This window comes from Podarcis cretensis, assembly GCF_951804945.1.
Source record: "Podarcis cretensis genome assembly, chromosome: 12".
Taxonomy (NCBI): Eukaryota; Metazoa; Chordata; class Lepidosauria; order Squamata; family Lacertidae; genus Podarcis; species Podarcis cretensis.
In genome coordinates, this window is record NC_137181.1 from 21,729,473 (window position 1) to 21,748,391 (window position 18,919).

Consider the following 18,919-nt stretch of genomic DNA (forward strand, 5'->3'; position numbering starts at 1 on the left):
CAACTTACAGCATTATATAGATCATGATAGCACCCATAACTGCAGGACTTCTAAAAATATTCACCCAGGTTACCTAAAACCCACTCCTATATATGGTGCAATACAATGGCAAGGTCTTCAACTTACCGCCAAAATATACTACGAATTTTTAAAATGGATAGAGCCGAACTTCTCCCAAGAAAATCAGGTTTCTGTCCAGAGGAAAAAAGAAATGAAACCTTAGTGAGCATACATTTACAAACTATATTTCACCTAACTTTTATTTTATTTTAGTTGAGCATTTATATTCTGCCTTCTACACTACTTAGGACATCTTACAGCATTCTAAATTATAATTTCATTAAAACAATGCAGAACGATTGCAAAAAGACAGTGCCAACAGTTAAAAGAATTGTAAGAATATTGTCTAACTTGCAAGAGCCTCTTGGAAGAAAATGGTTTTCAATAACTACAGGGGTGGAGGAGTGTGAGAGGGGGCCAACCACACTTCATAGGGCAAGGTGTTCTATAGTCTGGGTGCAACCACTGAGAAGGTCCTTTCTCTTGTCCCACTTAGCTGTGCTTCCACCCTTGTGGTTGCAGACCCAGAAAAGATCTGATCTTAGGATTGAGATTGTTGCAGCCCCAAGACCTCTAATCATTTGTTTTACCAGATAAAATTGTGTGCCTGGCTCCACACCAGTGAGCTTCTTGCCCATTTAAAGTCTGAGACAATATTGGGGAGAATCCAGGACAGTATGGGAGGAAACAATCCCCAATCTATATAGGACTTAAGTCATTTAGGGTTTTAAAGATAATGACCAAACACTTTGAATTATGCCTGAAAGCAAGCAGGTAACCACTGCAACTGTCTCAGGATAGGTGCAATGTGATCCTGGGGGTGAGAACCCGCCAACATGTTTGTAGCTGCATTCTGGGTGAACAGAAGCTTCTGAAGCAAGGATTGTTGAAAGTTAGCACCATGTAGAGTGAGTTGCATTAATTCAACCTACATGCAACCAAGGCAAGTGATAATGTTGTCTTGTTTCCAAGGCTGCATTAATATGACAGCAATAGTTACTAGCCTGTCTGCCCATACATCTGTGAGACCTCAAAACCTAAAACAGAAAACCACACACAAACTAACCTTATCAAACTCTATTACACATGAATTCTTGCAGCATTTCCTTCTATAAGGAAAGTGTTATAAAAACAAAACCATAAAGTTTTGCAATTCCTTCCCTAAACTACGGTACCTTAAACTAGTTTAAGTCCACACCTCTTTTTTCTGATGCAAAGTAGTTTCTATTATGAGACTAATCTGAAAGCTGTTACACAAGCTCTGAGGTGGCCCAAGCCTTCTCCAGACAAGTATTCAATAGCACAAAAGGCCCACAGCACAGAACTCTACTATGGGTCCCTCATCATATGAGGTGCATGGGATCATCCAGAGCAGGGTGGTTCAATGTGGCCCTCGCGGCCTTTTTTGGCGGCCCTCAGCAACATTTGATGCCCACCCCAGCTCTCATGCTGCCTTCCTGAAGCCAGATAAGTGAGGCCCAAGGCTTTGGGGAGGAGGTGTGAGGGCTCTGATAGGGTCCTAGAGTCCTTCTTCCACCTTCCCAAAGCCTAGTTAGTACTTTCCCATCTTTGGGAAGCAGGTAGGAAGGCTATAGGACCCTGACAGAGCCTCACAACTGCTTCCCAAAGCCTGGTGCCTTGCTTAGCTGGCTTTGGGAAGGCAGTGCAAAGGCTAGAGGGGATGTGTGTCAAACTGCAGCCTCGCTCCCCACCCTACCAAGGCAGCATGCAGGTTCTGTGTCAAAGGACCCACTTGGTATGAACAGTTGGGCCGCCCTGATCTAGAGCAGGCCTTTTTCCACACAGAGGGGCTAGAACATCCTTCCAGCTTTGCTGTTAGCCTTTGGTAGCAAGCAGCTTCACTTCAGAAGGCACTTGGGATTCTGAGCTGCTATATTGGGGCTGGCTTTTTCTTCTGTATTATTATTTGTTAATTTGCTGTTTGTGGCTTGTTTAGATTTATACCTTTAATTATTATATTTAGCTCTTTTATGTTACTAGCTGCTGCCAAGTGCCTTTGCAGAATAGGCAGGATATTCATGTTAATTATTATTTTTTAAGTAGAGGTATGTTCTTGTGTACTCAAGGTTAAGTTAAAAAAATTATTTAAAGCAGCCCTAACAGCTGGCATTGGGAACCTCATGGCCTCCAAATACTGAAGACTACAACCCCATCATTCCTGACATGTTGTCTAGGGGCTGAAGATAGTTGGAGGCCAAACACATCTGGAGGGCCACAGGTTCCCCATACCTGCTTTAGAACCATGGGCTCCCCAAATATTCTTTTAAGATAGATGCTTGGAGATCTTGGGAACAATCACTTAGAACCATTCTGCACAATCCTAAAAGCCTAAAAGCCTATTCATAACATCAGCAACATAACTGACATTCAACAAGGGTTCATCAGTTTGAATCAAACAGGAAACTATGACTGAATGCAAATGAAGTGCCAAAGTGGTGCAAGGTAAAGGTAAAGGACCCCTGGATGGTTAAGTCCAGTCAAAGGCGATTATGGGGTGCAGCGCTCATCTCACTTTTCAAGCCGTGGGAGCCAGCGTTTGTCCTCAGACAGCTTTTCAGGCCACGTGGGCAGCATGACTAAACACTTCTGGCGCAAAGTGGTGTATAAGGAGAGGAGAAGAAATGCTTGGCCCAAACATTCATTTCCATGGTTTATGAAGATACAATCATCTGAACAGAGCCAATGAATTGTACTTTCCCCCAAGCTCCAAGCCCATTCAATGGATGAGTATTGACTTGTTCACTGTTGTTTCTTCTCACAACTCAAAATCTATCACTCACACACTGCTACCAATATTCTGAAGGGCTTTATAATGCATCTTGCATAAACGCACAGCAAATTGTGGGGCAATAATTTCACTCCCTGTCCCCACTGAACAACTTCTTGAATATTGCACAGGCAGCCAAATATTACACAGATAAAAGGCTTCTATTCCAAGACCGCCATCTGAAAGGGACTTTACATTGGTGATGAATGGCCCAGCTGTTCTATGTATCCATGTTATCTGCACTGAACATAGCCTACTGGGTCTTATACATCCCACTGCTGGATCAGACACCCCACTGAAACACTGGTATTTGGGGAAACAGATTACCTGCGTGCCATCAACTTACTGATGACACCAAGCTCTAAATCCTCATAGATTCCTACCTAGAAATTTCACACGGACAATTATCAAGAGTGAGCTTTGAGCGCACACACTCTTCCTTCCCTCTCCCATGTGACCAAGAACAGTTTAGAAGCTTTAATCACTACTTTTGATTAACTTCTGGAATTGGTTACGTTATGCTATGGTTAACATAACTATTATTTAACTATTGTTGGTTTCGAAAAGCCTACTTCAATCCATAGTTACTGAAGCTAGCTTGTTTACAGTTAAGATTAGCCACAGTTCTGGATCAAAATGACACGTCACCCTGGGAAACTGTTGAAGATAATGGTAAAATCAGTATTTATTTATTTATTTTAAAATCAACAAGGTTACTAATTTTGCTATCATGTCTTTGAAGTCTCACCTGAAAGAGTAGAACCTCATGCTCGCAAGGAAGGCTAATTACAGCCTTACAAAGAAAACCAAGAATTGCCTTCCCAAATCTGGTGCCTGGCAAATATCATGAACATCCCAGTCAGCTATGCTGCTTCTCTCTAAACAAAATTAAGAACAAAAGAAGAGCTTGCTGGATCAGGCCAAAGGCCAATCTAGTCCTGCATCCTGTTCTGACAGTGGCCAAGCAGACACCTATGGGAAACTAGCAAGAAGGACCCAAGGACAACACTCGCCCCGCTTGTGTTTCTCAACAAGTGGCGTTCAGAGGCATACTGCTTTCCACAGCGGAGGAAACAGTAATCAAGCTAGTAGTAAGTGATAGCCTTAGCCTCCGTTATTTTGTCTAATCACTGAATTGTGGAGTTGGAAGGGACCCTGAGAGTTATCTAGTTCAACCCTTTGCAATGCAAGAATCTCAACTAAAGCATCCATTACAGATGGCCATCCAACCTCTTAAGTCTTTTAAAGCCATCCAAGCTGGTGGCTATCTCAACCAGCACAAATGAATGAAATAAAAACATTCCTCAGAATTGTAGAACCATAGACTTGGAAAGGGCCACGAGGATCATCGTGGTCTAGATTCATCTCTAGACCAACCCCTTGCAATCCAGGAATCTTTTGCCCAATGTGGGGCTCGAACCCACAACCCTGAGATTAAGAGTCTCATGCTCTGCAGACTGAGCTATCCCCTCAGGTTTGTGCTCGTTTTTTAAACTCCCTACCCCTACCTTTTCTTTTTTAAAAAACAGCCCCTTATCTTTCCCAAGGTTTTGTGTACATGAAAAACCCATGCTGCCTCAACCCAAAATGTCAATCTGGTCAAGCATCAGTGACCAAAGCAGCCCAGAGCATGGAGGGCAAGAGAGCTACCCCATTGCCTAAAATGTCTAGAGCCGTGGTTAGGGGCAATTTGATTTTTAAGGGGGGTAATTCGAGAATGAGTTATTTACAGTGAATGGCCTTTTAGGCTTCCTCCCTGTGAATAGGAGTTCACTTTTTGAATAATAAGAATTATATGTCGGGGTGGGGTGGAATCAGGATTTTAGAGATGCTTAGGTGGGGCATGGACCAAAAAAGGTTTATAACCACTGCTCTGGAGAGAGGGCGATACCCCTGAGGATGCAAATGCAGTTTAACTCGCGTGGACAGTAGCCACGGACAGATGCATCCTCCGCGGATTTGCCAAATCCCCTTGCAAAGCCCTCCAAGCCGGTGGCCATCATCCCTGCACCTCCTCGCAGCAAACGCAGCAGGAAGTCCTTTTCCTCCGTCCTGAATTTACTGCCCAAGATTTTATGGAGTGTGAGGAGGGGTAGAAACACCACCAGCCAAACCACCCCAATATTCTCCCTTTATTCCCTCGTCATTTGATGGACCCTTAAGCATCTTCTCTCCCCTCCCTGAACCTGAAAACGAAACAGCCCGGAGACCCCGCTAGCGTTTCCTCACATTCATTCCGACGTGACCTCCATTCGCCCCGGCGCGCCGCCGACTTACCTCCGCCTTCCACGCGGGCGCCGCCGGCCCCACAGCCCGCCGCTGCCTTCCGGCGCCGTTAGCGGAGGAGCCCAAGGCCCGCCCGGAACCGGCGAGCCACGCCGCCCGCGAAGAGCCGGCGCAGCGACAGCAGCAGCGGCGCCACCACCAGCCCAAGGCCATGGCCGCGTCGTCCTCGGCGCCAGGCCTGCTTCTCCCGCCGCTGCTCAAGGGCCGCCTCCCCTCGCCGAGCAGCTGAGGCGACCCGGACGCGGAAATACCCGGCCTAGGCAGCGCGGCGGGAGATGGGCGAGAGAGGAAGGCTGCCCACGCCGCCCTCAGGCGCCGCCCCGGCCTGCAGCCCCGGAGCGAGGAGTGGGACTCTCCTGAGGGAGTGGCTGGCGGGGCGGGGGGCGGAGGGCCGCGCCGGCTGTGTGAGAAGGAGCCCGGCTTAGGGGGAGGAGGAAGGCCGCCTCGCTTCCCGCGTGTCTCTCCAGAAGAGCCGCCTCTGATTTTGCCGCGTTTCCTCCTGCGCCTTTAAGCAGGTGCGGCCCAGGCAGAGGTCCCGCAGGTGAAGTTGATGCCCCCTACATCCCTCGGGCATTTAAAGGTTCTTCCTTTGGGGCCATTGCCTTGTTCTTTATGTCTGAGGACAAGTAGGGACTTATTCCATATTTATTTCCCACAGGTGAAGTGGTCCTCTGGCTCCAGTGCTTTGGTGGCAGGAGGTGCTGATTCGCTCACTGAGTTTCCCCTGCCTTGTTGTGCAAAGAGCATCACAGAGCCTAGGATCAGAAGGTCGTAGTTCGAATCCCCGCAGCCGGGTGGGCTCCCGTTGCTTGGTCCCTGCTCCTGCCAACCTAGCAGTTCGAAAGCACGTCAAAGTGCAAGTAGATAAATAGGTACCGCTCCAGCAGGAAGGTAAACGGCATTTCCATGCGCTGCTCTGATTCGCCAGAAGCGGCTTAGTCATGCTGCGCACATGACCCGGAAGCTGTCTGCCGGCTCCCTTGGCCAGTAAAGTGAGATGAGTGCCGCAACCCCAGAGTCGGCCATGACTGGACCTAATGGTCAGGGGTCCCTTTACCTTTACCTGACCCATCTGGCTGGGTTTCCCCAGTCACTCTGGGCAGCTTCCAACAGGATATTAAAAACAAAAAAAAATTAAACATTGAAAACTTCCCTAAACAGGGCTGCCTTCAGATGTCTTCTAAAAGTCAGATAGTTGTTTATTTCCTTGACATCTGGTGGGAGGGCATCCACAGGGCAGGTGCCACCACCGAGAAGGCCTTCTGCCTGGTTCCCTGTAACCTCACTTCTCGCAGTGAGGGAACCGCCAGAAGGCCCTCGGAGCTGGACCTCAGGCTGAATGATGGGGGTGGAGATGCTCCTTCAGGTATACTGGGCCGAGGCTGTTTAGGGCGTTAAAGGTCAGCATCAGCACTTTGAATTGTGTTTTGAATTGAGGAGGGTTACAGGCATCCTTACTTTAAAGGTTCTTTCTATGTGGCCTATTGTCTTGTTCTTATATTTGAGGACAAGTTGGACTTTTATTCCATATTTATATCCTTCTTTGACGTTCTGCCTTTCCTCCAAAGGCAGCATGCATATACGGCTCTCTTCCTAATTTATTTTGTTCTCACAACGACTCTTGTGAGTTGAGTTAGGCTGAGAGAAAATGGATTACCTCAAGGTCACCCAGTGAAGCTTCATGGAGGAATGGGGATTTGAACTCGGGCCTTCCCACTCCCAAGTCCAGCAAATGTTGCTGGTGGATAGTTGCCTCTATGATCTTGAGAACAAAAAAAGACTTTAAAAAAGAAAATTCCCAAGATCATCCTTTGCCGAATAATGTGAAATAATTTTCAATGGCTTTTTTAATATATATATAATATAAATATTATTTTTAATATATATATAATATAAATATATATATAAAGGGAAGCATTGAAGGGCTATTTTCCTGAATGTGAAAGGTTTTGTGCTAGAACCGTGGCTTCATTGTAATTGTATCTCTCTCTTTTTTTAGTTCCGTAGAAAGTTGACACCTCATTAAGAAAAGTTCTAGGACTCAGTATGTCAAGGTATGGTGTTGCTCTGGCATTTCCCATTTGGTTAATGCTGGTATGTCAGTCTGGATGCTGCCTCGTGGACTCTATAACCGCTGCAAGTGGTTTTAGCCATGTGCATGATTACATCAACAAATCAAGCTGGGATCAAGACTATTGTGAAAGAAAAAGAAAAGTATCTCATTTTGGTGGCTGGAGACTTTCCACAGAAAAATTCACAGGTACTTTTCAACTAGTGGTATACTAATATAATATTTTAATATGCATACAGCATATTAAAAAGAAAAACTGGGCAGAATTACTTGTAAATGTCGCCTTATCTGGATGAACATTTTGCTTGATTACATAATTGCTGAACACCAGAGAGAATTAGCTGTGCTTAAGTTTCACCGGAACCAGAAAAAATTATTTTCGGGACCAATTGATTTAAATGTGATTTATATATGGGACCCAAAAACTCAGATGGGCATAGTCTGTCATTTATTGTGGTCTCAGCCAACCTCCCGAATCTTCCAGCAACTGGAGAGAGGATCTTCTTTAATTTGCTGGGTACAGAGGAGATAAGAAACACTTTCTTTTCTTTTTCCAAACAGCGGGGCAAATGCAAGCTTTGGGGGAGGGTGCTGCCAGGTGTTCTACTTAGCAGATGACTGGGACACTTGTTAGTGGCAAATGAGTTTGCAGCCACTGCTGCATTTAAGTGTGAGTCACTTTCCCTGGGTTGGAATCAACAGCGCTACTTTTTAATATATATTTCAAGTAGCAGTAATTCAGTAGCTAAAACTCTGTTGGTTTTCATTGTCAAAAACTCCACATCATTAGATGCAGTTCACGAACAGGAATCTGTTGTTTTTAGTCAAATCACTAATACAGCTAGTCCTCAGGAATGGTATGTGAAAATATTTTGCTTGTTCCTTTTAGCCACACTTCCCATTGATCATATTCAAGAGAATTATATTCGTGAAGTGCGAGACGTCATTTTTTCATTTGTCTACCCTGCACCATTTAAATCCAGAGTTCTGCTTGTAGCTGTCTCAAAGGTTAGGCTTCATTTTATTTATTTGGAATTCCTCTAACTGTGTGATGCAAGGTTGCTGATTTGCAACTTTTAGAAAATATTAGGAATCTGTTGAGTACACAAAATTTAAGCTGCATAGCATATTGAATAGAATTATATTGCAGCCCAGTTTGCATTGGGCATATTGAACTTCTACATTCATCATTCAGCTCCTTGCCAGAAAACTTTCTAGAACATTTGCGAAGATCCCTTAAAATTCCCCCACCTCTGCGCTGGTGGAACTCAGTGCATAGCACACTGGTGGAACTCAGTGCATAGGACGTAGGCGTGGAAGTAATTATTCTTTATCTTACAGAAGAGATCAAACACCACCCTTTTTTGTTCTTTCTCACCTCCCTTTTCACTTCAGATCAATGCCCCAAGGCTTCAAACTGAGTAATTTATTGAGTTTACTCAAGTCCAAAGCTCCAATGACACACGAAAGATTTGTACTGCATGTATTCCAGCTCAGAAACACCTCCGGGGTTCATGTGTTATTCCTGCCTCCTTCCCTTCTCATGCAACAGGCATGTCCAACTCCCAAGAGACTGCAATCTACTCCCACTATAAAAAAAACCTGGCAGTGATCTACCCATTGGATTGACCAAAGTTGTTGAGCTTTTGGGGGGGGGGGAAGACCCAAAGTTATGGCTACCAGATGTCCCCGTTTTCCAGGGACAGTCCCCGGATTTACAAATCAGTCCCTGGACAAAATCCGTCCCCGGAATGTCCCCTAATTTCATTTAATGTCCCCGGATTTATATTTTAAGTGTTGTAGATTTATTAGTAGGGAATGAATGTTGCGTGATTGGTTCAACGGCACAAGACACATCATATGGGGACTTCCGGCGAGGCAAAATGGCAGGCGCCACAGCAGCGAGTAGCTCCTGAAACCAGCCAGAGCCAGCTGTGCTACCCAGCTGGCTCTGGGCTGCTGAGACCGCCACTGCCAAGGGGGAACTGGGGACACCTGGTGCGTCAACTGGGGGAACCGCTGACCACCCCACCCCCCGTGACCCAAAACGAGCTGGGAGTGAGAGCGCCCGGCCACCTGCCCAGTGGCATTCTGGGGCCAGGAAAACCCTGGAGCTGACACAGGGAGAAGGAGGAGAGGAGAGGAGAAGGAAGAGAGAGAAAGAGGAAGGAGAAAAAAGAGGGGAGCCCCCCGACCTTGCCGCTGCCGCTGCGGAAGAGAGGTAGGAGAGCACTGGGAGGACAAGGACACATGGCCGAGCCCAGGTCCGACTGAGCCTACTCCACGGCGACTAGTGCTCCAAGAGAGCAGGCTGGGGCCCAGAGGAAGGCCACGCGGCAGAGGAGACCACAGAAGAGAAGATATTACTTCTTAATATATTTTTACATAATTTTTTAAAAATAACTTTTTTCTCTTTTTTTAAAAAAAGCATCCCCGGATTCTTTTTTTTTGAGGGAGGAAAAATTATTTTTATGTATTTTTATTTTCTTTCTTTTTTGACCGGTAGATTGCAGTCAACCTGTTGGACATGCTTGTCATATAAGCACTGCACCTCTCTTCCTTGCTGTTTAGCACTACACCTGCATTGGAGTTTTCACCACAGTTAGCACCAAACCAGTTTGCAACCACAGGTGAAAAAAAGATTTTTGAAAAGGTGTGATGCTAATCAGCACTGTTTCCAAAATAAAAGGGGAGGGGGAAAGGTCTGTATTAGAGGGGAAGAGGGGGGGTGTGAGCCCAGTGAGTGCGCTCCCAATCTTCTTAATTTTTATGGGGCCTGATTTACATATTCCACAAGCTGTTGACAGAAAGGATGCTATTCTTTTTTTACTATAATTACAACTAAGAGGAAAAGAAAAAGACTACACTGCTGGTGGAGTACAGAGAGGAGAGGCCACATGACTCTTTGGCAACTGTTGTGCTGAAAATGTGACATGAATTTCCATTTGAGTCTGGGTGCATCACTTTTTGTGTATTATAAGGTAAAGGGACCCCTGATCATTAGGTCCAGTTGTGGCCGACTCTGGGGTTGCAGCGCTCATCTTGCTTTATTGGCCGAGGGAGCCGGCGTATAGGTCAAGTGGCCAGCATGACTAAGCTGCTTCTGGCGAACCAGAGCAGCGCACGGAAACGCCGTGCTTTACAATTCTCATCCCATTAAGCCCACACAGTAATCCTATGAGTGAAGCTGAGGACACTGAACTTTAGCACTGGAGGTGCTCCAGTTTCTCACATAATTGCAAACCTATTGCAGTGACTAAATACAGTGCCCAACTGTTGCTAGCCTTGCCCTAAACAATAGATGGATTCAGCTCACTGTGTTCTTGATAAATAGAATGTGTGTTATGAGAGGAGGGAGGAGTAGCAGCTGGGGAGATAGATATAGATATAAAAAATCACTAATTAAGTGGCATTTCCAACTATAAGGAATGTCTTTTGTATTCTAAGTGATTTCTGTGTTGTCATTCTCCATCCAGGAAGTCTTGGAAGATATTTTGGACCTGGATATGTCCATCTCAGACTCAGAGGACTTTATACAGCTTGTCACTGGTGCAAAAATTGCCTTGGGATCTCTGCCTCTGGCCCACAGATATGGTGGCCATCAGGTCAATAATAAAACTTGCTCTATCTTACCTGAGCTTTAGCTCCTCTGCCTTGACTTACAGTCTGCAAATATTTCAGGAATTCTATCTCTGATTCCTATTATTGCCATACTTCTCTGTCATGATAAAGGTAAAGGTACCCCTGCCCGTACGGGCCAGTCTTGACAGACTCTGGGGTTGTGCGCCCATCTCACTTAAGAGGCCAGGGGCCAGCGCTGTCCGGAGACACTTCCGGGTCACGTGGCCAGCGTGACATCGCTGCTCTGGCGAGCCAGAGCCGCACACGGAAACGCCGTTTACCTTCCCGCTGGTAAGCGGTCCCTATTTATCTACTTGCACCCGGAGGTGCTTTCGAACTGCTAGGTTGGCAGGCGCTGGGACCGAGCAGCGGGAGCGCACCCCGCCGCAGGGATTCGAACCGCCGACCTTTCGATCGGCAAGTCCTAGGCGCTGAGGCTTTAACCCACAGCGCCACCTGCGTCCCTTTAACCCACAGCGCCACCTGCGTCTCTGTCATGATAGAACAGAACAAAATATAACTTGGCTAACACTGCTCCAATCTGTTGCTATGTCTCTGAAGCATGCTTGTAGGAAATTTGCAGGACTTGTTTTTCTAACATGTTGAATCTCACCATCACCAGAAGATTTAGGAATGATTTTCCAGTTATAAATAATTAGTGACTGGGATTTTTTAATTTCTTCTTTCCTTGTTAGTTTGGTAGCTGGGCAGGTCAGCTGGGTGACGGAAGAGCCCATTTGATTGGTGTTTATACAAACAGGTACTGCATTCTTCTTTTTGAATAGTTGGTCTCTAAATGATATATGGCTGGCACTGATATTTCAGAAAGTACATTAAGAAATATTACTGCTGATAATTAAAATACTTGGGCTGGAATAACTTACTGAACAAACACAAATGCTGTGGTTTGCTGTTTGTTCTGATTTAAAGGTAAGGATCAGGTTTTGTGGCTGTCAAATCCCTGGCTCCAAATGAATTAGGTGCTGGTTTCTCACAGACACGCACTTTACACCCACCCTCATCACCATCCATCCAAGTGATTGGCAGGTGATTTTTTTTTTTTAGGGTAACCAAATTCGTTGAGCTTTGTTGAGGCGAATTCCAAGACATGTCCTGGAAAATCAGGGTGTATGGCAGCCCTACTCGGCCTCTGATTTATAGTGTTCATGGCTAAGGGAAGATTTAAACCTGGGACTTCCAGGCTCACATCCTTACCTACTGCACTGTATCAGTTCTCAATATTACTAATGCCAATGGTTTTTTGCAGGTTTGGTGACAGCTGGGAACTGCAGCTGAAAGGTTCAGGAAGGACTCCGTACTCTAGGTTTGTCATGTGTTTTGTGTATTATTCTGTATTCTCCCCTGATAGCTCTTGGTCTTGTTTCTGTTTGAAACCTTTCATTTCAATGGCCACCTTAAAAAACCATCCCAACCTCAAAGCACAAGATTATCTGTCTGCGTGAAATTGTAGCACGTAGCACCCCTTTGTTCAGGTCATCAGGAGCAAAAGAATTTTGTCTTATGTTTTGACGATCACGGGCATAACCTGTTTATTTATTTAAGAAGGACCAGATAAATTAATGGGGCCTAGGTCAGTTAGTCAGGGACGCAGGTGGCACTGTGGGTTAAAGCCTCAGCGCCTAGGACTTGCCGATCGAAAGGTCGGCGGTTCGAATCCCTGCGGCGGGGTGCGCTCCCGCTGCTCGGTCCCAGCGCCTGCCAACCTAGCAGTTCGAAAGCACCTCCGGGTGCAAGTAGATAAATAGGGACCGCTTACCAGCGGGAAGGTAAACGGCGTTTCCGTGTGCGGCTCTGGCTCGCCAGAGCAGCGATGTCACGCTGGCCACGTGACCCGGAAGTGTCTCCGGACAGCGCTGGCCCCTGGCCTCTTAAGTGAGATGGGCGCACAACCCCAGAGTCTGTCAAGACTGGCCCGTACGGGCAGGGGTACCTTTACCTTTACCTTAGGTCAGTTAGTCGGCATTAACCGTGATAGCTAGAAGGCAGCATACCTTTTAATGTTAACTACCGGGAGGTAACATCATACCAGTTTTGGGAAGCTCTTACTGTCTTGCGTTGCTCAGGAATTAGGGGAAATCACATTAAGGCTGAGCAGAGAACTATAGGAGTCCTGAGGATTTTGGAGGATTTGTGGAGGTATGCAGGTTCTTTATTGTCTAGATATGTAAGTGGGGTAGGGCCAGGGGAGGGTGTAATGTAACACCTGATTTCATTTGAACATGTTTCTTAGGGTGATGTTAGTTGCGCACTTGCTATTTTTTAAGAGCTGAAACTGCTATTCTCTGGTAGAAATAAGGATTCACATGCCAGTGTGGTGTAGTGGTTAAGAGCGGTAGTCTCGTAATCTGGGGAACCGGGTTTGCGTCCCCGCTCCTCCACATGCAGCTGCTGGGTGACCTTGGGCCAGTCACACTTCTTTGAAGTCTCTCAGCCCCACTCACCTCACAGAGTGTTTGTTGTGGGGGAGGAAGGAAAAGGAGAATGTTAGCCGCTTTGAGACTCCTTAAAGGGAGTGAAAGGCGGGATATCAAATCCAAACTCCTCTTCCTCCTCCTCCTCCTCCACTTTTAAATTCCTGCTTTATATGATGCCTATGCCTGGGAAGAGGTTTCCAAATGTTTTTTGCTGAAACAAGTTTAGCCTAGCATGGCAAAATTAAAACATCAGGAGCTGGAAGATAGTTCAAATGATAAAGACCGCTTAGCAGTAAGTGGCGGTTGCAGCCCAGCGTGGGCCACAGTGTTGCCAAAGCATTCGCGGATTTCAGGTACACACCCAATGCCTATGCTAAGACCTACTTACATCAGTAATCAATAAGGTAAAGGTAAAGCTACCCCTGCCCGTACGGGCCAGTCTTGACAGACTCTGGGGTTGTGCGCCCATCTCACTTAAGAGGCCAGGGGCCAGCGCTGTCCGGAGACACTTCCAGGTCACGTGGCCAGTGTGACATCGCTGCTCTGGCGAGCCAGAGCCGCACACGGAAACGCCGTTTACCTTCCCGCTGGTAAGCGGTCCCTATTTATCTACTTGCACCTGGAGGTGCTTTCGAACTGCTAGGTTGGCAGGCGCTGGGACCGAGCAGCGGGAGCGCACCCCGCCGCAGGGATTCGAACCGCCGACCTTTCGATCGGCAAGTCCTAGGCGCTGAGGCTTTAACCCACAGCGCCACCTGCGTCCAATCAATAAAGTTGTGGCCTATTTAATCCCAAAGCGATTGTCCTGTGATTCTTTCCTCTTCTCACGTTAGCTTATGAAACCTAGCTTATAAAAATAACTACCACGCTTCCTTCTCTGCAAGCTCCCTGTTCTGTTTTGTACCACATGCTGTCTTCTAAATTGTGCAAAGCAGGGTAATTTTGGGGTGAATTGGACTTTCAGCTGTTTGATTTTACCGGCCTGCATTTCCTGAGCATCGCTCAGATTCGGTGCCAAACATTACATGTAACTAAGGAGAGGTAAATTGATGCCATCTTCGCAAGTTTTCTCTTTTCTGGAATTTCACATTAATCTACAAACTTTTTAAAAAAGGTTCTCTCAAAATCCATTTATAAACATGTATTTCCTATTTTTCCTACTTAAGAGGAGATCTTTAGCCCAGTTTTTAACTGGCTTTCTGTATAGAATTACATAGAATCATGGAGTAGGAAGGAACCACGAGGATCATCTAGTCCAACCCCCTGCAGTGCAGGAATCTCTTGCCCAACACAGGACTCATACCCACAACCTGGTTTTAACCTGTTTAATAGCATGTGCTTTTGTTTTCTTAATACACTTTTCTTGTTTGGTGATTGTAATATTTTTATTAGTTTTATAATTGTATACTTTATTGTTGTGATCCACTCTGGGACCTTGCAGTGAAGGACGGGTAATAAATCTAATAAATAAATATTATTTTTATTTTTATTTTTTAAAATAAAAATAAATATTATTTTTAAATATGTGTTTCGATGTGTTTAAATTTTCATGAAATGCATTGCAGCATTTGGAGAAATGTGAAGTCTGTGGATAGCTGATCCACGCATTAATCCAAGAGATGGTGATCATATCACTTCGTACAGGAAGTTGCCAAGATAAAGTTCCTCAATCATCCTTATATCAGAATTCCTTGCCCACTCAAGCATTTTCTTTTTTTCTTTTCCTAATTCAAAAGGAAAGGGTATTGTTTATATTCCTAGTTATCCTCTCCATAGGAATGGGGACGGCAGAGCTGTGCTCCACTCTTCTGTTCGAGAATTCTTAGGAAGTGAAGCTATGCATTATCTTGGAATTCCTACAAGCAGAGCAGCTAGGTACTGTATCCATCTTTGTACTTTCTTTAGAATCTGATCTGATGCTTACTTGATTCCACTTACATCAGGAGGAGACCACTCATGTACTTTTTACAGTGTCTTGCGGGCTTTTTGGCTTGCGCCCGAGAAATCCAATCTGCCTTCTGCTCAATCTTTGTAAATATGAAGTAGATTTTGTTTGTATGAGTGTTGTGCTCACCTGCCAGGTACAGTGTGTGATGTAATTTCTGATGGGGCGCAACGTATTCATTTACTGCCATTTTGTGACCATCGTTTTGTTTAGCTTTTACACTTTTCACAAAGTTAAGAAGAGTTCGCAAACAGCAGCTCCACGCTACTTCACTGCAACTCCATCTAATATTGCCTTGCTATTGTTGCCGAATTGTTAAGTATGTGATATTGCTGACATTCGGGGGGCATTCAGTATGTGGTTATGAAGGCCCTTTCTGATTGCCTGTGCAGGTTTTTGGCTTGCTGAGAACATGCAGAACTCTCTCTCCAGCATCAATTAGGAAACAACTTTTTGCTTGTAGAAGAGACCCTTTACAAATGACCTATTGGGAAACCTGCTTAATTGCTTCGGCAGAAGGTCTTGCAAACTCAGTGACTGATGCAAAACCCATGAGGCTGTCTGGATGAGCATGAAAGCTTGTAGCAGTGTTACAACCCTCGTTGGAAGATGCTGTGACAGGCTGTTTGTTTCAAAGACAATAGCCAGCGTGAACTTGGTGTACCAAGTTCGCTGAGTTCAGGAGATTGCTTGGCCTTCGTGCTTAGCCTGCTGTTTTTGAAACTCTCGGTCTCCTGGTAAGGCCATGTGGGGGAGGAGGGCAGTACTCCAGAAAGCTTTCCAGACTTCTTTTCATAAATATTTAACTCAAATAACCCCAGCTGATCACTAGATTGCTGGCAATAGGAAGCCGTCATATCTCAGCTCTTACGGTTAATTGACAACGTTCTTGCTGAGTCTTAGCAGAAGTGTGGGAAAGAGCATGTAATTTATCCAAGAGCACCCTGGAGATGGGCCCACTCTATTAGCTCTGTGTTCCTGTGTTGCCAACAGGAAGCTCCATTCACAGAGTGATGCTAGAAGGGAAAACATTCTTATGCGGAACCTTCATGCTTTGAAGATTGGGGTTTCTGGAACAGAGTACAGGAAGTCAGTGGAGTGAAGCCGCGCACATGGTGTTGGGTGATGAATATTCATGGTGTGCTCCAGACCGATCATAGGATGCTTAAGCACTGCAAATGTTGGGAGCTGGGAGCAAGGAATAAGTTTTCCCCAAAACTTTAGCATTTGTTTTTAGGCATCTGTGTGGCATCTGCCTCTATCTGCACCTGTTCTTACGAGACGTATGAACTGGTGCATCTACCAGTGTGCTTCTACGGCTAGAGAACTGGTTTTGAAAGGTCCAGAACTTGAAGTCCCATCTTCCTTATAGCTTCACTTGGAGGCCTTAGGCAAACAAATCAAACTGGTAAAATGGGATTAATCACGAAGAAAGGCTTGCAAAGCAATTGAAGTACAAATATGGCAATAATAATCATAAATGCAGGTAGTACCATCTCCCTTTGGTTTGCTCCTTCTCCTTCTGCCATATGTTGCCAAACAACTTTTATTTGAATGGCCTGGATTGAAGACATCCATAACAGCTTGACAAGCAAAAAATAACAACATTGAAGTGCTTTCTGCATAGTCACAGAAGTACAGGGTTCTTTGTGCCGCCACATTTCCACCATCCTGTCTCTCCTGTGTGTAGGCTTGTATGAAGAAATGAAAACTGATAGGGCATCTGGTTTGCATGCAGATGGTCACAGATTCAGCCACTGGCACCTCCAGGCAGGGCTGGGAATGTTCCCTGTTTGAAACCCTGAAGAGCTGCTCCCAGTTGGTGTAGGCAATGCTAGCTAGATTGACCAGTGATCTGACTCAGTTTAAAACTGCTTCTTATGTCAAGCAACTTTAAGGTGTTTTATACTAACAGCTCATTTTCTCTTTTTGCACAGTTTAGTTGTGAGTGACGACGAGGTGTGGAGGGATCGGTTCTACAACGGGAATGTTAAGAAAGAAAGAGGTAACTCCTGCATTTCAGATTACTATTTAGAATACTGTCATTGTATCAAACTCATTTATAAGAAAATACAAAACATAGTTATATAGGAAAAAGAAAAGAAGAAAGAAGAACCAAGAAGACCCTTTATCACATTTATGTTGTACAGTTCATATCATTTATCCACACATAGCAAGGCAGATTCCCCCAGCTCTCAGCTGGGTCTCCCAGTCTCCCACCCTGAGAGATCCTTCCTACCCTGCCTTTTTTTGCAGATACTTCTCACCTCCAACTGTCTTGTTTCTGTGTGTACCCTCCTTAATTCACAATAAAGGAATCTTATAAGCTAAAAAGAAAAAGGAACTCCTGTCTCCCTAACAATTATCTATAAAAACATTTATTCTAAATATTTGACATATGCACTCCAGAATAATCACAGCTGGATTTAAAATCCAGTCTTTTTTCCCCTTCAGCAAGATGGCACTTTACCTAGATTTCCCCCCCAAGCCAAGCTCTTAAGATTTTAACCACTCAGACAGCACAGTAGGACTCTCACAGTAATTTTCTAATAATACAAATTAGTATTCATTCAGTTTCTATGTCCAGTTTCTTATAAATCCTTTTTAAAACAGTTCCAACAGATCTCGACCAAGCCATAATCGAATATTCTTCTCTGTTTTAGAGTGTTTTGTTTGCTGACTTCTTTTCTGTATGCTACTGTTCTCTTATATTTGTCAGCTTTGAAAGTCATCACTTGGCAAAGCCATAGTTATGATTAACCACAGTATAGAGTTCAGATGTATTGCTAACCTGTGATTAATCAAAAGTTTAAAAAGACAGCATGTACTGGCTCCATCCATTGACGTGAGTGGGCAAATCTACAAGCACAGAAGTTCTGAATGCAAATGGAAGCACATCTAGGACTCTGGAACAGAGTGCATTTTTATTTATTGACATGCATATACTTGTATTTCAGGTGCTATAGTTCTGCGTGTTGCCAAATCATGGTTTCGAATAGGATCATTAGAAATTTTAGCTCATTCTGGAGAACTGGATTTGTTAAGGTTAGAATTAAAGTATTTATTTATTGGATCAGTTTTTACTTCTGGATAATTTAATAAAATAAAGGTAAAGGTAAAGGTACCCCTGCCCATACGGGCCAGTCTTGACAGACTCTGGGGTTGTGCGCCCATCTCACTTAAGAGGCCAGGGGCCAGCGCTGTCCGGAGACACTTCCGGGTCACGTGGCCAGCGTGACATCGCTGCTCTGGCAAGCCAGAGCCGCACACGGAAACGCCGTTTACCTTCCCGCTGGTAAGCGGTCCCTATTTATCTACTTGCACCCGGAGGTGCTTTCGAACTGCTAGGTTGGCAGGCGCTGGGACCGAGCAGCGGGAGCGCACCCCGCCGCAGGGATTCGAACCGCCGACCTTTCAATCGGCAAGTCCTAGGCGCTGAGGCTTTAACCCACAGTGGGGTTCTAAAAGGCTACATATGCACAGGGACCTTTCAACCTTCCCCTTCTTAACACAGGCTTGTGCATCTCCTGAAAATCTGGCCCAGAAGATTAGTGGACTCTGTAGAGAGGCATTCTATGATGTACAGGGGACTGCCACCATATTAGAATACACACACACTTGCATGGGGCAGTGCATGGAAATGCTTAGCACTCACACGCAGGCATCTTTGGATCCTGACCAATATAAAAGTTTAAAAGAACTTCAGGGTTTTA

The 18,919-nt window shown here is 45.2% G+C and overlaps 2 protein-coding genes across 10 annotated transcripts in view; one reads left to right on the plus strand and one right to left on the minus strand.

Annotated features, from left to right (window-relative positions):
• The window catches only part of PDSS1 (decaprenyl diphosphate synthase subunit 1), a gene marked incomplete at its 5' end in the record, with an annotated part of 18,766 nt that extends 13,058 nt beyond the window's left edge, over positions 1-5,708 (minus strand). The window contains 3 exon segments of the mRNA XM_079948138.1: positions 127-191; positions 5,126-5,558; positions 5,560-5,708. Coding sequence (XP_079804264.1) covers positions 127-191; positions 5,126-5,558; positions 5,560-5,708 — 647 coding nt within the window.
• LOC307199948 (protein adenylyltransferase SelO-like) overlaps positions 5,517-18,919 on the plus strand; it is a 24,813-nt gene continuing 11,410 nt past the window's right edge. For 3 of the 9 annotated variants that reach the window (XR_013832276.1, XM_079948130.1, XM_079948134.1), the window contains exons 1-10: positions 5,545-5,675; positions 5,793-5,928; positions 7,134-7,394; positions 8,095-8,213; positions 10,682-10,810; positions 11,522-11,586; positions 12,094-12,150; positions 15,038-15,136; positions 17,144-17,211; positions 18,164-18,251. Coding sequence is in view for 8 of the 9 variants with exons in the window: in XM_079948130.1 (XP_079804256.1) it covers positions 7,181-7,394; positions 8,095-8,213; positions 10,682-10,810; positions 11,522-11,586; positions 12,094-12,150; positions 15,038-15,136; positions 17,144-17,211; positions 18,164-18,251 (839 nt within the window). In the remaining variant the exon portion in view is untranslated. Of the gene's footprint in view, positions 5,676-5,792; positions 6,026-7,133; positions 7,395-8,094; positions 8,214-9,851; positions 10,187-10,681; positions 10,811-11,521; positions 11,587-12,093; positions 12,151-15,037; positions 15,137-17,143; positions 17,212-18,163; positions 18,252-18,919 lie in introns of those variants that run through there. The other 6 variants (XM_079948132.1, XM_079948131.1, XM_079948135.1 and 3 more) reach the window with 6 other exon arrangements.